We start from the raw sequence: 19,047 nt of genomic DNA, 5'->3' as shown, positions 1-19,047 counted from the left end.
TTTGCAAATATCTACCTAAATTTGTGTTAAATAAATAAATAATAGGGATTGATTCAGAGGCACTCTGAAAGCTTGATTGAATTGTAAATCTTTAACTCCAGTTCATTTATTAATGAATGACACTGTCTCGTACCCATTCACATCAAATGATCAGCAGCGACCTTTCACTGTGTATTTATTACTGTTGCAGTCATTGTCTGCTCCAAACAATCACATTACTGAAAATGAATTCAGTTGTATAATTTTGGTGTTAAAGTTTGTAATTGCACTCTCAATTGTAACAGTAGTTTATGTCATGCAATCACCATAACAAGCCTATAATCATGAAATTACAGTAACAATACACACTTGGGTTTAGCGCCGTGGCCAGCGCATTAGTAATGTCTGGTCAATGCACAACAGAGTTATACTCTGTAGGGTCAAAGGTTCACATTTCACAATTTATTTCATTAATTATGTTATATCTCAGTTTCAGGAAAACCAACAGGAATTAGAGGGGAGGGGAAAGTGGGGGATCCCATTGGGAACTAGATTAAAGCATCTAGGTTGATGTAGTGTTACCTGTATTGCTCTGTAAGATTTGTGTAGAATAATTTACTTCAACCTTACATCTCCTTGTCCACGGTACAGAACATTTCAGAACGCAGCATTGTACCATTAAAAGACATAATCTTGATCTTTAGACCAATGTTGCCCTCTAGTGTTAGAAAAATGAACAAGCAAAGGTTCATTTGGTATTTAGGCCTAGATTCAATAGAGCCCCACACCGGAGGTGTCATAACACTCATAAAACCTAACGTTCAAACAGGGAAATGGTTCCAATCGTTTTTACACCATTCGTTTTTCCCATAGGGAATTTTAGAAACACTTAAAATAAGGGCTATGTTTCATGTAGGCTTACCCTGGCATGAAGTTTTGATAACCAAGTAACTCTCTCTCGGACAAGGTGACTTTTATCAATATATTCAGCTCTATTTACTCTCAGTTTCGAAAATGATAATTAGCAAAGTAGACATCATGCAAGACGACAAATCCCTGCATGCTCCTGCCCGTCATGTCTAGCTGACACCTTTGCTAACAGGTACTGTGTCATTTTAAAACTTGCACAAGACAGTCAAATGTTATTTGTCACATGCACCGAATACAATAGGTATAGATCTCACCGTGAAATGCTTAGTTAATCAACAATGCAGCTCAAAGAAATAGAGTTTAAAAAATATTAATTAAATAAACTTAAGTTTAAAAAATATATTAATTTAAAAAAGTAATAGTAAAATAACAATGATGCGGCTATATACAGGGGTACAGGTTAGTTGAGGTGATTTGTACATGTAGGTACAGTAGGGGTAAAGTGACGATGCATAGATAATAAACACAGAGTAGCAGCAGTGTAAAAACAAAGGGGGGGGTCAATGTAAATAGTCCAGGTGGCCATTTGATGAACTGTTCACCAGTCTTTTGGCTTGGGGCTAGAAGCTGTTATAAGGAGCCTTTTTGTCCTAGACTTGGCACTCTGGTACCGCTTGCTGTGCGGTAGCAAAGAGAACAGTCTATAAATAGGGTGACTGGAGTCTTTGACAATTTTGTGGGCCTTCCTTTGACACCGCCTAGAATATAGGTCCTGGATGGCAGGAGGCTTGGCCCCAGTGATGTACTGGGCCGTACGCATTACCCTCTGTAGAAACTTTCTGTCAGATGCCGAGCAGTTGCCATACCAGGCAGTGATGCAACCAGTCAGGATGCTCTTGATGGTACAGTTGTAGAACTTTTTGAGGATCTGGGGACCCATTCCAAATATTTTCAGTCTCCTGAGGGGGAAAAGGTGTTGCTGTTCCGTCTTCACAACTGTCTTGGTGTGTTTAGACCATGATAGTTTGTTGGTGATGTGGACACCAAGGAACTTGAAACTTTCCACTACAGCTCTGTCGATAATAATGGGGGCCTGTTCGGCATGCCTTTTCCTGTAGTCCACGATCAGCTCCTTTGTCTTTCTCACATTGAGGGAGAGGTTTTTGTCCTGGCACCACACTTCGTGGGTGAACAGGGAGTACAGGACTAAGCACGCACCCCTGAGGGGCCCCAGTGTTGAGGATCAGTGTGGCATATATGTTGTTGCCTACCCTTACCATCTGGGGATGGCCCATCAGGAAGTCCAAGATCCAGTTGCAGAGGGAAGTGTTTAGTCCGAGGGTCGTTAGCTTAGTGATGAGCTTTGTGGGCACTATGTTTATGAACTCTGAGGTGTAGTCAATGAACAGCATTCTCACATAGGTGTTCCTTTTGTCCAGGTGAGAACAGTGTGGAATGCGATTGAGTTTGCGTCATCTGTGGACCTGTTGGGGCGATATGCAAATTAGAGTGAGTCTAGGTTTTCCGGGATGATGGTGTTGATGTGAGCCATGACCAGCCTTTCAAAGTACTCCATGGCTACCGACAAACCAAATGCATGCTTTTCAACCGATCGCTGCCTGCACCCGCATGCCCGACTAGCATCACCACCCTGGATGGTTCCAACCTTGAATATGTGGACATCTATAAGTACCTAGGTGTCTGGCTAGACTGCAAACTCTCCTTCCAGACTCACATCAAACATCTCCAATCAAAAATCAAATCCAGAGTCGGCTTTCTATTCCGCAACAAAGCCTCCTTCACTCACGCTGCCAAGCTTACCCTAGTAAAACTGACTATCCTACCGATCCTCGACTTCGGCGATGTCATCTACAAAATGGCTTCCAACACTCTACTCAGCAAACTGGATGCAGTCTATCACAGTGCCATCCGTTTTGTCACTAAAGCACCTTATACCACCCACCACTGCGACCTGTATGCTCTAGTCGGCTGGCCCTCACTACATATTCGTCGCCAGACCCACTGGCTCCAGGTCATTTACAAGTCCATGCTAGGTAAAGCTCCGCCTTATCTCAGTTCACTGGTCACGATGGCAACACCCATCCGTAGCACGCGCTCCAGCAGGTGTATCTCACTGATCATCCCTAAAGCCAACACCTCATTTGGCCGCCTTTCGTTCCAGTACTCTGCTGCCTGTGACTGGAACGAATTGCAAAAATCGCTGAAGTTGGAGACTTTTATCTCCTCACCAACTTCAAACATCAGCTATCCGAGCAGCTAACCGATCGCTGCAGCTGTACATAGTCTATAGGTAAATAGCTCACCCTTTTTCACCTACCTCATTCCCATACTGTTTTTATACTGTTTTTATTTATTTACTTTTCTGCTCTTTTGCACACCAATATCTCTACCTGTACATGCCCATCTGATCATTTATCACTCCAGTGTTAATCTGCAAAATTGTATTATTCGCCTACCTCCTCATGCCTTTTGCACACATTGTATATAGACTGCCCATTTTTTTCTACTGTGTTATTGACTTGCTAATTGTTTACTCCATGTGTAACTCTGTGTTGTCTGTTCACACTGCTATGCTTTATCTTGGCCAGGTCGCAGTTGCAAATGAGAACTTGTTCTCAACTAGCCTACCTGGTTAAATAAAGGTGAAATAAAAATAAAAAAAATAAACATGAGTGCTACAAGGCAGTAATCATTTAGGCAGGTTACCTTCGCTTTCTTGGTTACAGGGACTATGGTAGTCTGCTTGAAACATGTAGGTATTCGGTCAGGGAGAGGTTGAAAATGTAATTGAAGACACTAATTGAATGTTGACCTGTTTAAAGGTTTTGCTCACACCAGCCAAAGAGAGCGTGATCACACACTAGAACAGCTGGTGCTCTCAGTGTTGCTTGCCGCGAAGTGAGCATAAAACACATTTAGCTCGTCTGGTAGGCTCGCATCACTGGGCAGCTCGCGGCTGGGTTTCCCTTTGTGGTCAACAGAATTGTCAATTGAAAGAAAATTAGCTAATTTATTCATTACTAAATTTAGCTAACATTCAGTCGTGGAAAAAGTACCCAATTGTCATACTTGAGTAAAAGTAAATATACCTTAATAGAAAATGACTCAAGTAAAATTGAATTGCTAAAATATCCTTAAGTATCAAAAGTCAAAGTATAAATAATTTCAAATTACTTATATTAAGCAACCCAGATTGCACCATTTTCTTGTTTTTTTAATGAACGGATAGCATGCGGAAAACTCCAACACTTAGACATAATTTACAAATGAAGCTTTTGTGTTTAGTGAGTCCGCTATATCAGAGGCAGTAGGGATGTTCTCGTGTGTGAATTGGACCCATGTCCTGTCCTGTAAACATTCTAAATGTAACGTGTACTTTCGAGTCTCATGGAAAATGTATGGAGTAAAAAGTACATTATTTTCTTTAGGAATGTAGTGAAGTATAGTGTAAAGATGTCAAAAATGTAAATAGTAAAGTACAGATACACAAAAAAAGACTTAATTAGTACTTAGTACACCACTGCTAACATTAGATAGTTAATCCAGATATTCTTACCTTTGCCTAGATTTGGAAGTCTCATCCAGATCTTCATGTCAATTATAGTACTTTATGAAGCCACATTAGCAGCTAATTTGCATTTGATTTTGGGGGTGTGTGTGTAAGGGGTGCGTAACTGGTGGCAGGGAAGTCAGACGCAGGAAAGCAGAACTAGGTAATAGCCAGAACAGTTTAATACCAAAACCAACGGCATCAAGAAAATAACAACATGGGTACAAAACCCGGCCCGCACCAGTCAGCATGTGCACAAGCACTTACAACAAACAATACCACACAAGACATGGGGGGAACAGAGGGTTAAATACACAACATGCAATGAGGGAATGAAAAACAGGTGTGTGGGAAAACAAGACAACACTTTCCAACACAATGGAAAATGACAAATGGATCGGCGATGGCTAGAAGATCGGTGACGTCGACCGCCGAACCCCACCCGAACAAGGAGAGGAACCGACTTCAATAGAAGTCGTGACAGTGTGAATACAGGCGAATATATTGATAAAAGTCACCTTGCCCTAGAGAGATTTACACGTTTATCAAAACGTCATGCTAGGGTAAGCATACACTAAACTCAGCCCTTATTTTAAGTGTTTCTAAAATCTCCTATGAATAGTGGAAAAATTACTGGAAACATTTACTTGTTTGACCACTAGATTTTATGGGTATTAGATAGTACTCTATCAGCTCCAATGTTAAGGCAGCCTCATACATAGGTTCGGTTTGCTCCTAGCTAAACTCGGATAGGCGAAGCGACCGTCTGTGCTCTCATACTTCCTAAAGTAGCCTTTCTTAAAGTATAGGTCGCGACGGACCTGTTAATGGTGGGTTGCGAAGTGTAAATGTATAATAAACAAATTATTTACTGGAATTGATTTGGACAAGTGCAACTGCGCTCACTGTTTAGCAGCGGTATCTCAGCTCAGTTTGGCAGCAGCGAGAGTGGGAGAAAGATGCCTGTGTTAGTGATGGGTCGGTCGCAAACGAGTCGGGTCTAAGAGCCATGTCTTGCACACACAATCAACCTGATTGTAAGAGATGTTCTGAAGGTGATGAAGCCCACCGTGGACAAAGTGAAAGTAGCTGTGGAATACTTCCACAGGAGCACAGAAGGTGCCGAAAAACTAAAGTCTACACAACGTCAGATGGGGATGCCTGAGCTGAGGCCTAAACAAGGCTGCACTACAAGGTTGAATTCAACATGTTAAATGTTGAAGTGGTTTCTTGAGTCAAAGGATGCCATCATCTCTACCCTGGCCATTCTTAATGCACCTGTTGATGCTCTGACCCAAGAGGAATGGGAGGTGGTGGGGGAGGTGTGCAGAGTCCAGATCAGTGGAGAGAGGTACAGTAAGCAGTTATTACTACATCATTATTTAATCCAGTATTATATATGTATATGAGCAGTATATTAGAATGTAGTGTCAGTAGACAAAACATGAAACTGGACTAATAAGTTACTGTTCTCTCTTTTCAGCTATGTGACAGCCTCAAAAATGATACTCCTGTGTAAGGGTCTGCAGCGAATCACAGCCAGCTGCCAGAGAGAAGCAAATGTAACCACAGGACAGAGTTGATGGACACCCTCTGCTGGATGTGCCAGGTCTCGACGGGCTCTTCAGTCAGGACTAATTTATCTGAACACAGGGTGTCCAACAGAAAGTCCTCCTAAGATCTGCAGATCCTCTGAGCTGTTGGAAGAACAAGGACTCTGTCTACCCACGGCTTACTAAAGTCATGACAGGGAGACTCTGAATAGTGGCCAAATCTGTTCCCTCTGAGAGGGTCTTCCCGAAAACGGGACAAATAATTACTGAGAGACGAAACCGCATCAGCCCCTCGAAAGTGAGGCAGCTTGCATTTCTGAATGCAAATCTCTCATAAAAGCTCAATCTGGTCAGTATTGCTGTGTGCTGTTGGTTATAACATGGCAATAAAGAAGAGAGAGAAAAGAGGGACCAGTTTAATGTTTTAAGTGGGATACTGCAGTTTTGCACATTGTTATTTATTTTTCTTTGATATGGTGCAATATTCTATATATATTACGTTGTTCAAATTGCATTTGTTTTGAATTGTTACATTTATATGCACTTTGTTTATATACATTAAAAAAGTTATACTTTAAATGGACATGTGTAATAGTATCCATCTTTTTTTACATTTATTTCAAATTGTGGGATGCTGCAGTTTTGCAAATTGTTATTTATTTTTATTTCATATGGTGCAGTATTCTATTATGCTGTTCAGATTATATTCGTTTTGAGTGTGTTAGATTTATATGCACTTTGTTTATATACATTAAAAAGTTGTACTTTAAATGCAAATGTTTAATAGCATTATTTTTCATAACAAACCAATGCATTTTTAAATACATTGTGGTAAAGGTAGAGTATGATTTCATTTAATAATTTAATTGGAATTGTTTTAACACCAATCCTAGTCAAACTATCGCAAACTGTTTGACTTTAAAAAACACAAAACACATATATTTTAAAGAGCCGTTTGAGAGCCAAAGAGACGTCTCTTTTTGGTGAGCTGAGCAGAGCGAACCGGGTCACTCAAAAGAGCCGGAATGTCCATCACTAGCCTGTGGTGCTTCGTCGTTTACTGGATCTTTTTTTCTGCAGTTTTCTTGAAGATCACTCCGCGACCCTCGCGCTGCAGCTCTGTTGTTCAGTAGCAGATGATGTGCTGTCAGCCACTGACTTGTCGTTCCAACTCGCCATCACTTTCAGCTGCCATCAAATGGACTCAAGCCAGCCACAGGTTCTGACTGAGCTCAATCGTCATGAAACGCAAAAACAGCGATGAGTTTCTCTCTCTTGGTTTTGTATACATTTTGAGAAATAACGAGGATCGCCCTCGATGTGTTTTGTGCTTAGGAATGAGTCTCTCAAAACGAACAAATTAAAACGACACGTCCTGACTTTAACATCCACAGGCTGACGGTAACGTTACACCCAGGGAGTTCTTTCAGAACAGGGCAGAATGCTTCGACGGCGGAAGAGTAATTCAGCTAGCAAGGCATTGCTGTCATTTTATAACAGGTGATGAGCAGAAATAAGGGAGCACCATCTCTCATAGAAGTAGATGTGAGTTTCTCTTTCAAACAATCCCCTCGTACTCGGCTAATAACTAACGTTACCCTAAGTAACAGAACAGATAAAGATGAAAAATGTAAGCCTACTGTACATCTTACTGTAGAAATGATTGTTGAAAACAAATCTAGGTGGGAACTGTTGCTGTTAAAATACAAGTAATCTGTTTTATTCTAAATAAAATGATTCAACACATCACACAGATATAAACCATAACATATTAACACACACACACACACACCGCTGATAAGATAAATCAAGAGTAGATCATATTTAGATTTTTTTTAAATTAGATGATAGTTCATGTAACTGACAGTTAGACTTACAGGTTATGTCGTTGTCTTTTGTTTGAATTGTTTATGTGTCCGCTGTGCGGGGGAAATGATAATACAAGCGGAACTACGTAGCTAATACTGTTGTAACGGGGATCCTTATTGTAGCAACACACTTTTGGAGGGAAGGCAATCCTGCGCTGCATTAGCTAAGTTTTCATGTCATCGGGTGTAGTTCATAAAGGTTGAAGAGTGTATGTTAGGATGAAGTGTGAATTCATGCCAGGAATAATAAGTGTGAAGTTTGATTTCCTCCCTTCTGTAATAAGCAGCCAATGAGGTATTTTTTCCTTTATTCATGTGTTTAATCTGAACCCGTTATAACGCCGGTTAAACTGTTATGTATGTAAGCACTTCAGAGTTATACCAAGCTAATAAGTCACTCGTAAGATAAAGTTGTAAGAGTGTGCTTAACTGTATTTTTCATTTACTTTATAGTTCTCACGGAAGGTGATAATTCTGACTAAAACAGAATAAAGCCGCCAGTTAAAATCAAGGAACGGTTGTGCTCGTGGTTACTGAAGGGAGCTACAGTTCATTGTAGGTGGGGGTTTTTTTACAAAAGGCTTTCTCTGCCCACAAACATGCATTCAAAGGGAACAGAGCTATCCTCAAAGCTTCATACCAAGTGAGCCTAAATATAGCCACGGCAAAGAATCCCCACAGTATAGGAGAGGAGCTCATCAAAGCCTGCCTGCCTGAGGGATGTCTGTATCTCTTTTGGGTGAGGAGGCAGCAAAAAAGGTGGACTCAGTCCTACTTTCCAATGACAGTGGGCAAAATAATAAAACATATGTCAGTTTGCATACAAGCATCTGTGATAGAAAAGATGAAACGGCACAAGAAATTCTCTCTACAATTAATGAGTCATTAGATGTGGCTGGGAATCAACAGATGATGGTATGTGCAAGATATTGATAAGATAATTTTGTTCTCCAGATTCATAACCCAATTTAATTATATTACTCCGTCTGCAAACCAAAATTTGTAAGATCCTGGTCGAATGAAACAGACGGAGGCCCAGCTAAATAGTCAAAAAGGTTTATTCACGGAACGTTCTCCCGTCAAGAATACAAAACAATTCATTTTATACTGACTTCTCACGCCCACACATTCACACAACCATACACACAAACAGACGCACACACATGTCCTGCTACCCAGCCGCCAGTGATTAGTGACCTTGTTCTTGAGACCTACTCCCTGTTCTTCTCCCAAATCTCTAGCTAGGTTGACACCAAGCTCAGACAGTCTGTGTTTATAATACCATAAAGACATGTCTTTACCCTAATTCTGACTAGGACGACACATGTATTGATTATGTTATACATTCTAATCACTTCCATACAATTATATGTTTCAAGGCGGAATATTCAAATCATTCAATTAACCGATAATTCTCACCTAACAGATACGTATTTGGTGATGATATCCAGAAGGATTTCATTTTCTGTGACCATCTACAAACATCAACAAAGGGAGATTACATTTTTAGGGTGGTAGACACTCATTTGAAAGACTTACAAATTGACTGGGCAAATTGTTTGGGGATTTGCACTGATGGTGCAAGATGCATGACTGGGTGCAACTCCGGATTCATAGCTCATGTCTGCAGAGTGGTGCCCAACGTGAATCTGACACATTGTATTCTGCACAGGGAGTCTTTAGCCAGCAAAGCATTACAACCTAACCTAGGGGCTGTTTTTTACTCATGTGGTAAAGGTGGTGAATCTGAGCAACAAGAGACCTCTTCAAACAAGGCTGTTCAGAGATCTTTGCAAGGAGATGGGAGCAGACCATGAGCACCTGCTCTTTCATTGTGAGGTTAGGTGGTTGTCCAGGGGGAGGGTCCTGCAGAGGCTGTGGGAACTGAGGAGGTTCTGGTCTATCTGGAGAAAGAGGACAGCGACCTTGCAGACCTCTTCCGTAACAAACTGTGGTTGGCTAGGCTGGCTTATCTGGTTGACATTTTCAGAAAGCTCAATGAGCTAAACACAAGCCTCCAGGGCAAGGAATCAACCATTTTGGAGCCTGAAGATGGCATCAGAGGATTCACTACAAGCCTGGGATTGTGGCAGTCACAGCTGAAGGCTGGAGCATATGGCATGTTCCATGTTCTGTCAGCTCACATGCAGCAGATAGATTTCCCCCATATGTGAATGTCACGGTCATCGTAATGAGACCAAGGCACAGCGTGATATGAATACATTCCTCTTAATAAAGAAAGATCACTAAACATACTAACAAAATGACCGTGACGCTATATATAACAAGTGCTGACATGCAACTACACATAGACAATAATCCACAAAATGGAAAATGGAAACTGAAATAGGATCCCCAATCAGAGACAACGATAAACAGCTGCCTCTGATTGAGAACCAATTCAGGCCACCATAGACCTACTTTACCTAGACATAGAAAAAACCCATAGATATACAAAAACCCTAGACAGGACAAAAACACATACCCACCCTCGTCACACCACGACCTGACCAAAATAATACATAAAACATAGATAACTAAGGTCAGGGCGTGACAGTGAAGCTGTGAAGAAGGATATGGCTGAGCACATGGCCAGCCTGCAGCAGAACTTTGACCAGTACTTTTCTAACCCACAGATCTCAAAAACTTCAATGGGTGAGGTATCCCTTGCAAGCAGTGTCCTCATCAGACCTAGGGGTGGCAGCGTAGCCTAGTGGTTAGAGCGTTGGACTAGTAACCGGAAGGTTGCGAGTTCAAGCCCCCGAGCTGACAAGGTACAATATTATATCTGTTGTTCTGCCCGACTAGTAACCGGAAGGTTGCGAGTTCAAGCCCCCGAGCTGTTGTTCTGCCCCTGAACAGGCAGTTAACCTGCTGTTAAGGCTGTCATTGAAAATAAGAATATGTTCTTAACTGACTTGCCTGGTTAAATAAAGGTAAAAAAAAATAATAATTACAAAAAAAAGGACTAATTCTGCCAGAGATGGAGGCCTTAGTGACACTACAAGCAAGCATTGGCAGCAAGATGCTTTTTAACACACTCACACAGTTCTGGGTTGCTCATCCACAGCAGGAAGAGTTATCCTGCCTGGCTGAGAAAGCAGTAGATGGCATAGTTTGGCACCTATGCGAGTCAGGGTTCTCAACTCTGGCGTACTTAAAAAAAACAAGTACAGAACAGTGTCAATGCTGAGCATGACCTCAGGGTTGTGCTGTCAAAAACTGAGCCCAGTGTGTGTGTGTGTTCTGTTCACAGGAGGTTGGTGGCACCTTAATTGGGGAGGAGAGGCTCATGGAGCGCAGTTAGCGGAATGGCATCAAACACATGGTTTCCAGGTGTTTGATGTCATTCCATTCGCTATATTCCAGCCATTATTATGAACCTTCCTCCCCTCAGCAGCCTCCTGTAGTTCTGTTATACATCTGTGTGATCAGTCAGTTTATTCCAGTTCAGAATAAATTAAGTTATTGTATTTTAACAGTTCCAACCTAGACAGATATGTATTAATGTGGAAAAATTAACATTAAAAGATATTTATGGATATTTCATTGTTTTTTATTTTTTTCTATATTGCATTTGTTTTAGGCATAAGGGCAATAAAATGTACCGATATTTACATATAGTTGCATGTTTTCATAAACTTGGGTCCCAGGAAAATACAGCATTTCTATTTCTGGGTCACAGACTGAAAAAGTTTAAGACTCCCTGCCCTTAAAGACATTTGCTTGAAAAACTACAAAAAAATAGACAATATTACGGTTGTTTGTCCTTGAGACACTGTAGCAAAAGCATAGCCAGAAACACTTCCTCAAGAAATCAAAAAATCTTTAGATTCATTTTTGTTGATGTTTTTGCCGAGAATTACTTTATCTAGTGTGGCATACAGCAGGTTAGCCACCAGGGGGAGACTCATCGAGGTCTGGTAACATACGGAATCTACATCACACTACAGGTCTCGACGGGCTCTTCAGCCAGGACTAATTGGGGCTGATTGTGGTTTGTGAGTAATCAAGGGGTTGATTGCTCACCAGCTGGATGAGTCCCATAAAGCTGCCAGAATGGCAGCACACAAGGGAGGTTACTCCTGTGTAGTTGTGTGCAGTACCAGCGATAACGGAGGGAGCTCAGTTTTATTCCCCACGGGATACAGCAAGACCCAGAGCCCAAAATCAAATCTTATTTGTCACATACACGTGGTTAGCAGATGTTAACGCGAGTGTAGCGAAATGCTTGTGATTCAAGTTCTGACAGTGCAGTAATATCTAACAAGTAATCTAACAATCCCCACCAACTACCTAATACACAAATCTAAAGGGGTGAATCAGAATATGTAAGTATATGGATGAGCAATGGCCGAGCAGCATAGGCAAGGTGCAATAGATGGTATAAAATGCAGTATATACATGTGATCTGAGTAATGTAAGATATGTAAACATTATTGAAGTGACTAGTGATCCATTTATTAACGTGGCTAGTGATTGGGTCTCAATGTAGGCAGCAGTCTTTCTGAGTTAGTGGTTGCTGTTAAGTGTAACAGTACTCTTCTTGCGTTGTGTACAATCCGTCATCGACACGGAACTCCAACATGTAGCACCAGTCATGTAGATGTATTCTGTTAGGAACAGCACAAAATTGCACGTCTCACCATCCAACTCTGCACTCACGCACTGTACAAAATATATGAACCCCCCCAGACACATTAAGTTGCTAGCTAGTACTGGCGGGGATTCTTTACAACAAAATGCACAACAAATATTCTCCAAAAACCGCTGCATCTTATGTGTGATGTTCGAATAACATTTACAAACAATTTGATATAAATTGTACATTTAAATCATCACTTGAGAGTATAAAAATCACTTTTGATGTGAAGTGCTTTGCAACCAACAACTTACCGCTGGTTTGGTGCTTGTTCACTGGGACGATTCTAACTGGAACATCCCCCTCGTAAGCAAGCTACGCAAACCAGCCAATAAGATGCCATGTTGAGTAGGTGAAGGCAAGACAAACTCAAACCAAAAACCCATTGGCTTAACAATAAAGTGGCAAGGGGAATCACCAATATAACCCTGTTACATTAGCATTCTGATGGCCTTAAGAGAAGCTGTTTTTCAGTCTCCGTCTCAGCTTTGATGCACTTGTACTGACCTTACCTTCTGGATGGTAGCTGTGTGAACAGGCAGTGGCTTGTGTGGTTGATATCCTTGATGATCTTTTTGGCCTTCCTGTGACATTGGATGCTGTAGGTGTCATGGAGGGCAGGTAGTTTGCACCCGGTGATGCGTTGTGCAGGCCGCACCACTCTCTGGAGAGCCTTGCGGTTGAGGGCGGTGCAGTTGCCATACCAGGTTATGAAACAGCCCTACAGGATGCTCTCGATTGTGCATCTGTAAATGTTTGTCACGGTTTTGGGTGTCAAGACTAATTTCTTCAGCCTCCTGAGGTTGAAGAGGCACTGTTGCGCCTTCTTCACCACACTGTTTGTGTGGGTGGACCATTTCAGTTTGGAGGAACTTAAACTCGCCACCTACTCCACTCCTGTCCCTTTGATGTGGGGGGTTACTGGTCATCTCTCCTTGAATACCAACAAACACTTCATGTTCCCACTCCCACTGGGAGTAGTACTGATGACCAATCACTAATGAAGGGGTGTAGACTTTGGCTGCCGAACTTCGACTTGCTTGAAGAAAAAATTGTGCACGAACAGCCAGGGGGGAAAAAATTATGAAGATCAAAACTAACCAAAACATTGCAGAATGTTGTCAAATGTGCAAACTGTTTCGACTGGGAAGCATACAGTAAGCTTTAACTGGCGATACCCGCATACTGTAGCTAATGTTTTGGCGGTGTCAGAGGTGTAACTGCGTTGGAGCTGTCAAATCGGTGAGCAGCTACTCTTGATCATTGCCACAAAACCACACCCATCCCAGTTGCGGAAGTTCAGAACGAGAAAGTGTAGGCTAGATAGAACTAATTATTCTCAAATTGAAATCAAATGAAATAATTAGTATTTCTATGATTTATGACTAATTCTGATCTCCATTAGCTGTTGAAGCAGCAGTGATTCTTCCTGCGGTCCACACAAAACAGAACAAGACAAAATACAGAACACTAATGGACAAGAACAGTAACACAAATTTTAACTAAGAACACTATGACTACATAACAATAGGACTAAGCAACCTAATCGAGGTGTAGATTACATCTCACATTCCAGCCAATGGCAATGGCCAATTTAGGTATAATGCCAGGACTCATTTGACAGCTCTATCACAGTTCCACCTCCCAACACCACCAAAACAACTGTGGTTGTCTGCTAAATGCCATTAAAGCCTGCTGCCACTAGATGCCCTGTGATCATCTCATGAATCTGCACTAGTTGGAGCAGAAACTATGGCCATATGTTTTGAAGAAAGGGATCTTATCAGCCAGCATACTTCATGTGTTGTGGCAGTTATTTTTGTTAAAATGTAGTTGGTGTAGTTGGTCAGAGATGCAAGAGAGTCAATACAGAAATGATCAGTCAATACTTTTCACATCTCAGCTTCCTCCCACTGTTCCTCTCCAGCACATTTGCCACTGCAGAGAGCTATGGATGGACACGTTACCAAGTGAATCAGCCTAAGCTGAGAGTGCAAATCAGCTGATGATAACAGACTGGAAATAAGCTGCAAGCCACAGGTGACATCATAGAGGAATGTCTGAGACGTTCATTGGGCCCACCTGTGTCTGTCTCTCTCTCTCCCTCGTTAGTTTCCTATCCTCATGATGTGGTCTATACCTAGAGTTCCAAAACTATGGGGATGAAATGTACAGATGGTGATAAGTCTATTCATACAAAACTGAACAATTTGTTTTATAATTTACATGCAATGTAAGCTATTGCTTAATAGCAAATGATTGCAGGTCTGGGGGGCATAAGTTTTCCTCTTGTATGGAAAACATTTCCTCCATCATAATGCCCATATTTTAAACATTTGTGCATTCGTCAAGAAATCATATACTACAAGCGGTGAGCTTCTTTAGAGAAAAGAAACAGTTTGACGATGTAGTACATTTTATTTCATAACTTTTTTACTTTATTTTGTATTTAACCTTTATTTAACTAGGCAAGTCAGTTAAGAACAAATTCTTATTTACAATGACGGCTTTCCCTGGGCAAACCCGGACGACGCTGGGGGCCGCCCTATATGACTCCCAATCACGGCCTGATGTGATACAGCCTGGAATCGAACCAGTACCTTAGACCGCTATACCTGAGTAAATAATTGATTTATCTGTGTCATCGAAAACAATGCAATTGAAAAATATAATGCAGAATAGGATATCTGTAAAAGCTACATATTGACTGGGAAAAAATTAACAAACTACATGGTCAAAAGAATGTGGACACCTGTTCGTCAAACATCTCATTCCAAAATCATGGGCATTAATATGAAGTTGGTCTCCGCGTTGCTGCTATAACAGCCTCCAATCTTCTAGGAAGGCTTTCCACTAGATGTTGAAACATTGCTGCGGGGACTTGCTTCCATTCAGCCACCAGATAATTAGTGAGGTCGGGCACTGATGTTGGGCAATTAGGCCTGGCTCACAGTCGGTGTTCCAATTCATCCCAAAGATCAGGGCTCTGTGCAAGCCAGTCAAGTTCTTCCACACCGATCTCGACAAACCATTTCTGTATGGACCTTGCTTTGTGCATGGGGGCATTGTCATACTGAAATAGGAAAGGGCCTTCCACAAACTGTTGTTACAAAATTGGAAGCACAGAATTGTGTAGAATATGTATGTATGCTGAAGCATTAAGATTTCACTTCACTGGAACTAAGGGGCCTAGCCCAAACCATAAAAAACAGCCCCAGACAATAATAATAATAATATATGCCATTTAGCAGACGCTCACAATTATTCCACCAAACTTTACAGTTGTTATTATGCATTGGGTTGCGTTCTCCTAGCATCTTCCAAACCCAGATTCTTCCATCGGACTGCCAGATGGTGAAGCGCGATTAATCACTCCAGAGAATGTGTTTCCACTGCTCCTGAGTCCAATAGCGGAAAGCTTTACACCACTCCAGCCGATGCTTGGCATTGTGCATGGTTATCTTAGGCGTGTGTGCAGCTGCTCGGACATGGAAACCCATTACATGAAGCTCCCGACAAACAGTTCTTGTGTTGCAATCAAGGACAGGCGATTTTTACCCTCTACAGTGGTTCCTCCGTTAAAAGTTGTGTCACACTGCAGCACTCCTTACAGACTGCTGCAACATTCTGTGGCACGTTATCAAATTGTAAGCCATTTGTTCTGTTAATGCAAGTTAGTGCTAGTTTGACCACCAGAAGGCATCTTTGAGAAGCATTTGATAGTCTTCGATATTGGCATTACCAGAGAATTTAAAACCTTTTTTTGTAATAGCATAGTATATGGGATTGATTTTAAGAAATTTGTCTTAATTAATTTGATTAATATTATGGTGTTTATATTCGGAGAAAAACAAAAAAGGAAACTGTACAACGTGACGTCGGCAGTACAGTACTGGGCTATTTTGCTAAAGAAACCCTGTGTCGTGCGGGAAGGGCACGCGGGAGACCGGGGTTCAATTCCCCAACAGGGAGGAAGGAGTATGCTGTCCTTGTAAATAAGAATTTGTTCTTAACTGATTCCACATGTGTTATTCCATACTTGTGATGTCTTCACTATTATTCTACAATGTAATGAGTGCTCTAACTCCCCCTTGCGGTGGTCTGGAGCAGTGAAGCCGTGACGCAGGGTACCTCTAAGTCCCGCGGTACAAACTTTTAAAGGAGGAACCACTGCATGCGTTTCAACACTGCAGTCCCTTTTTGTGAGCCTGTGTGGCCTATCACTTCACGGCTGAACCGTTGTTGCTACTAGATGTTTCCACTTCACTATAACAGCACTTACAGTTGACCAGGGCAGCTCTAGCAAGGCAGATATTTGACAAACTGACTTGTTGGAAAGGTGGCATCCTATTACGGTGCCATGTTCAAGGCACTGAGCTCTTCAGTAAGGCCATTCTACTGCCCGTGTTTGTCTATGGAGAATGCATGGGTGTGTGCTCGATTTTATACACCTGTCAGCAACAGGTATTGTTGAAATAGTTGAATCCACTTATTTGAAGGGATGTCCACATACTTTGTATATATAGTGTAGAAGCACAACCTAAAATATGTAAAGGTGACCTTTTTGGTAAAGCATACACAATTTGTTCCACCTGCAGAGAATCAGAGTAACATCTCTGGCTGTAGTGTAGATAAGAACAAAGACCACTTTAGTTCAGCGTGAGTCCCAACAATCCAAGCAGCTATATTGACTTCCTCCGTGTGTAAGGGCTGCTCATCCCCAGAAAAAGGGCATCGCTGCTGGGGAAGGACTGGGTTGAGGTGCCCCTGGAGCTGCAGGAGGCTCCATCCACCCTGTAGGAGATGGAGTTGTAGAAGACAGGGTTGCTGTGGCAGCCTGAGTGCTCACAGTGGGCCGGAGAGGGGCTGTCACAGGCAACCAACCTGAAGCACATACAGGAGCAGAGGGCGCTGATGCGGGACTCAGGATGCTTAGCAGAGTCCCTGACCCCAGGGGTCTCTCTACGCTCCTCAGATGGAGAGGGGATGAGATTGGTACGACTGGTGCCTCCCTCCATGGGCAGGGAGAGGTTACAGTGGCTACTGTTACCATCCTCAGCTCCAAACCGTTCTATCCCATCAGCTCTGTCCCACACTGATGCTTCCACATCTGCCTCCACCTCCCCACCCCCTGTCATCTTAGGCGCTGCTGGCTTTTGCTCCTCCCACTCCACCTCCAGGCTCCTGGTTGCCTCCTCTGTGCTGTAGGTGAGGAAGCGTAGCACCACCAGGTTCAGGAAAGCCCCGATCACTGCCAGCCCCACCAGGATGTACATGAAGCTAAAGGCCACATAGGGAGTCCTCCTCTGGAGGGCCTCCTTCTTCTGCAGGGCCACAAAGTCCCCGAAGCCGATGGTGGTGAGCGTGATGAAACAGTAGTAGTAGGCATTGAAGAAAGTCCAGCCCTCAAAGTGGGAGAAGGCTGCTGCCCCGACACAGAGGGTGCTCATGCAGGACAGGAGGCCCACCAGCACCATGTTCCCCATGGACACATCAGTCTTCCGTAAGCCCATGCATCGCTTGAGCCTGCAGAGGAGGTAGCGGACAAACGTGTTGATCCTTTCCCCCATGCTCTGGAACATGACCAGTGTCAGAGGGATACCCAGAACAGCATAGAACATGCAGAATACCTTTCCAGCATCAGTGCTTGGAGCAGCGTGACCATAACCTGCAGAACAGAATCATATCAAAGTTATAGACACATCATATGTGTACATTAACACACACACAGTACATTTTTTTAAACAACCCAAAGAACAGTAGTCTCCTTAACACAATTCCCATAACTACATTATCATAACTGCCGGTTTCACTAATAATTTCAACAAGAGTTCAGCTTCAGCACCATGGTAAGCGCCATGAGAGTAGAGGACATGTTCAAACAGATTTGTTGTATGGATGCATGGATGATTCATGCATGGATGATTTCACTTGCAGAGCAAAGAAACCACATAAACAAAGAGTCCAATACTTGCTTGGGACATATTTCTAAAAGGCATAGCAAAATTAGTTACCTATCGTTGTGAGGACGGTGATAGCAAAGTAAAAGGATCCCGCGAATTTCCACTGTCTCCCCGCGCGATGGGGCTCCGACTGAAGAACCACTCTCTCGATCTCCCGGTAGTCGTCATCGGTAAATCCGTACTTCTTCTTCAGCTCATTGCGTTTCTGTTCCAGGATCTTCTTCCTCGAGTTCTCGGTCTCTGATTCGAGGGCGTCGAACACCGCGGCTCCCACAAGCAGGTAGGATAGCATACACAGGATGAGCGAAAGGGTCCGAATGTTCTGCGCCTTCATCCTCACTCCGAGAGAACTCGAGTGGGCACTGAGAGGTGGGAGGGTGTGTGTTAAGGAAGAGAGACAGCAGGGGTACGCGCAAGTTGTCATACAAGCCTTGACCAACACAGCCCTGCTAATTATATGAAGAACGATCCTACACCTGTTTTACTGCTTGTTGTCCCTCTGTTATTATCTTAGGCTACTTGAAGAAAAGTGCTAGGCCCTACAGGTGATTAAACAGACAGTTTTTTTTTGTGCATAATTTTCCCCTATTTGAACAAAGCG

At 42.5% G+C, this 19,047-nt stretch overlaps 1 protein-coding gene and 1 long non-coding RNA gene across 2 annotated transcripts; both read right to left on the bottom strand.

Annotated features, from left to right (window-relative positions):
• Positions 1–4,580: 4,580 nt before the first annotated feature.
• Positions 4,581–8,673, bottom strand: LOC127932169 (uncharacterized). The gene is made up of 2 exons (XR_008144411.1): positions 7,851–8,673; positions 4,581–7,572 (listed from the first exon to the last, which is right to left on the bottom strand). It is a non-coding gene; the product is annotated as an uncharacterized LOC127932169 (long non-coding RNA).
• Positions 8,674–14,894: 6,221 nt separating this feature from the next.
• LOC118388389 (potassium channel subfamily K member 15-like) lies at positions 14,895–18,796 on the bottom strand. The gene is made up of 2 exons (XM_035777424.2): positions 18,498–18,796; positions 14,895–18,151 (listed from the first exon to the last, which is right to left on the bottom strand). The coding sequence occupies exons 1-2, from the start codon at positions 18,778–18,780 to the stop codon at positions 17,166–17,168; spliced, it is 1,269 nt and encodes a 422-aa protein (XP_035633317.1). The 5' UTR covers positions 18,781–18,796; the 3' UTR covers positions 14,895–17,165.
• Between the last annotated feature and the right edge of the window lie 251 nt (positions 18,797–19,047).

The sequence above is a fragment of the Oncorhynchus keta genome, chromosome 10 (assembly GCF_023373465.1).
Source record: "Oncorhynchus keta strain PuntledgeMale-10-30-2019 chromosome 10, Oket_V2, whole genome shotgun sequence".
Taxonomy (NCBI): domain Eukaryota; kingdom Metazoa; phylum Chordata; class Actinopteri; order Salmoniformes; family Salmonidae; genus Oncorhynchus; species Oncorhynchus keta.
This window is presented reverse-complemented; position numbering and strand designations above follow the sequence as displayed.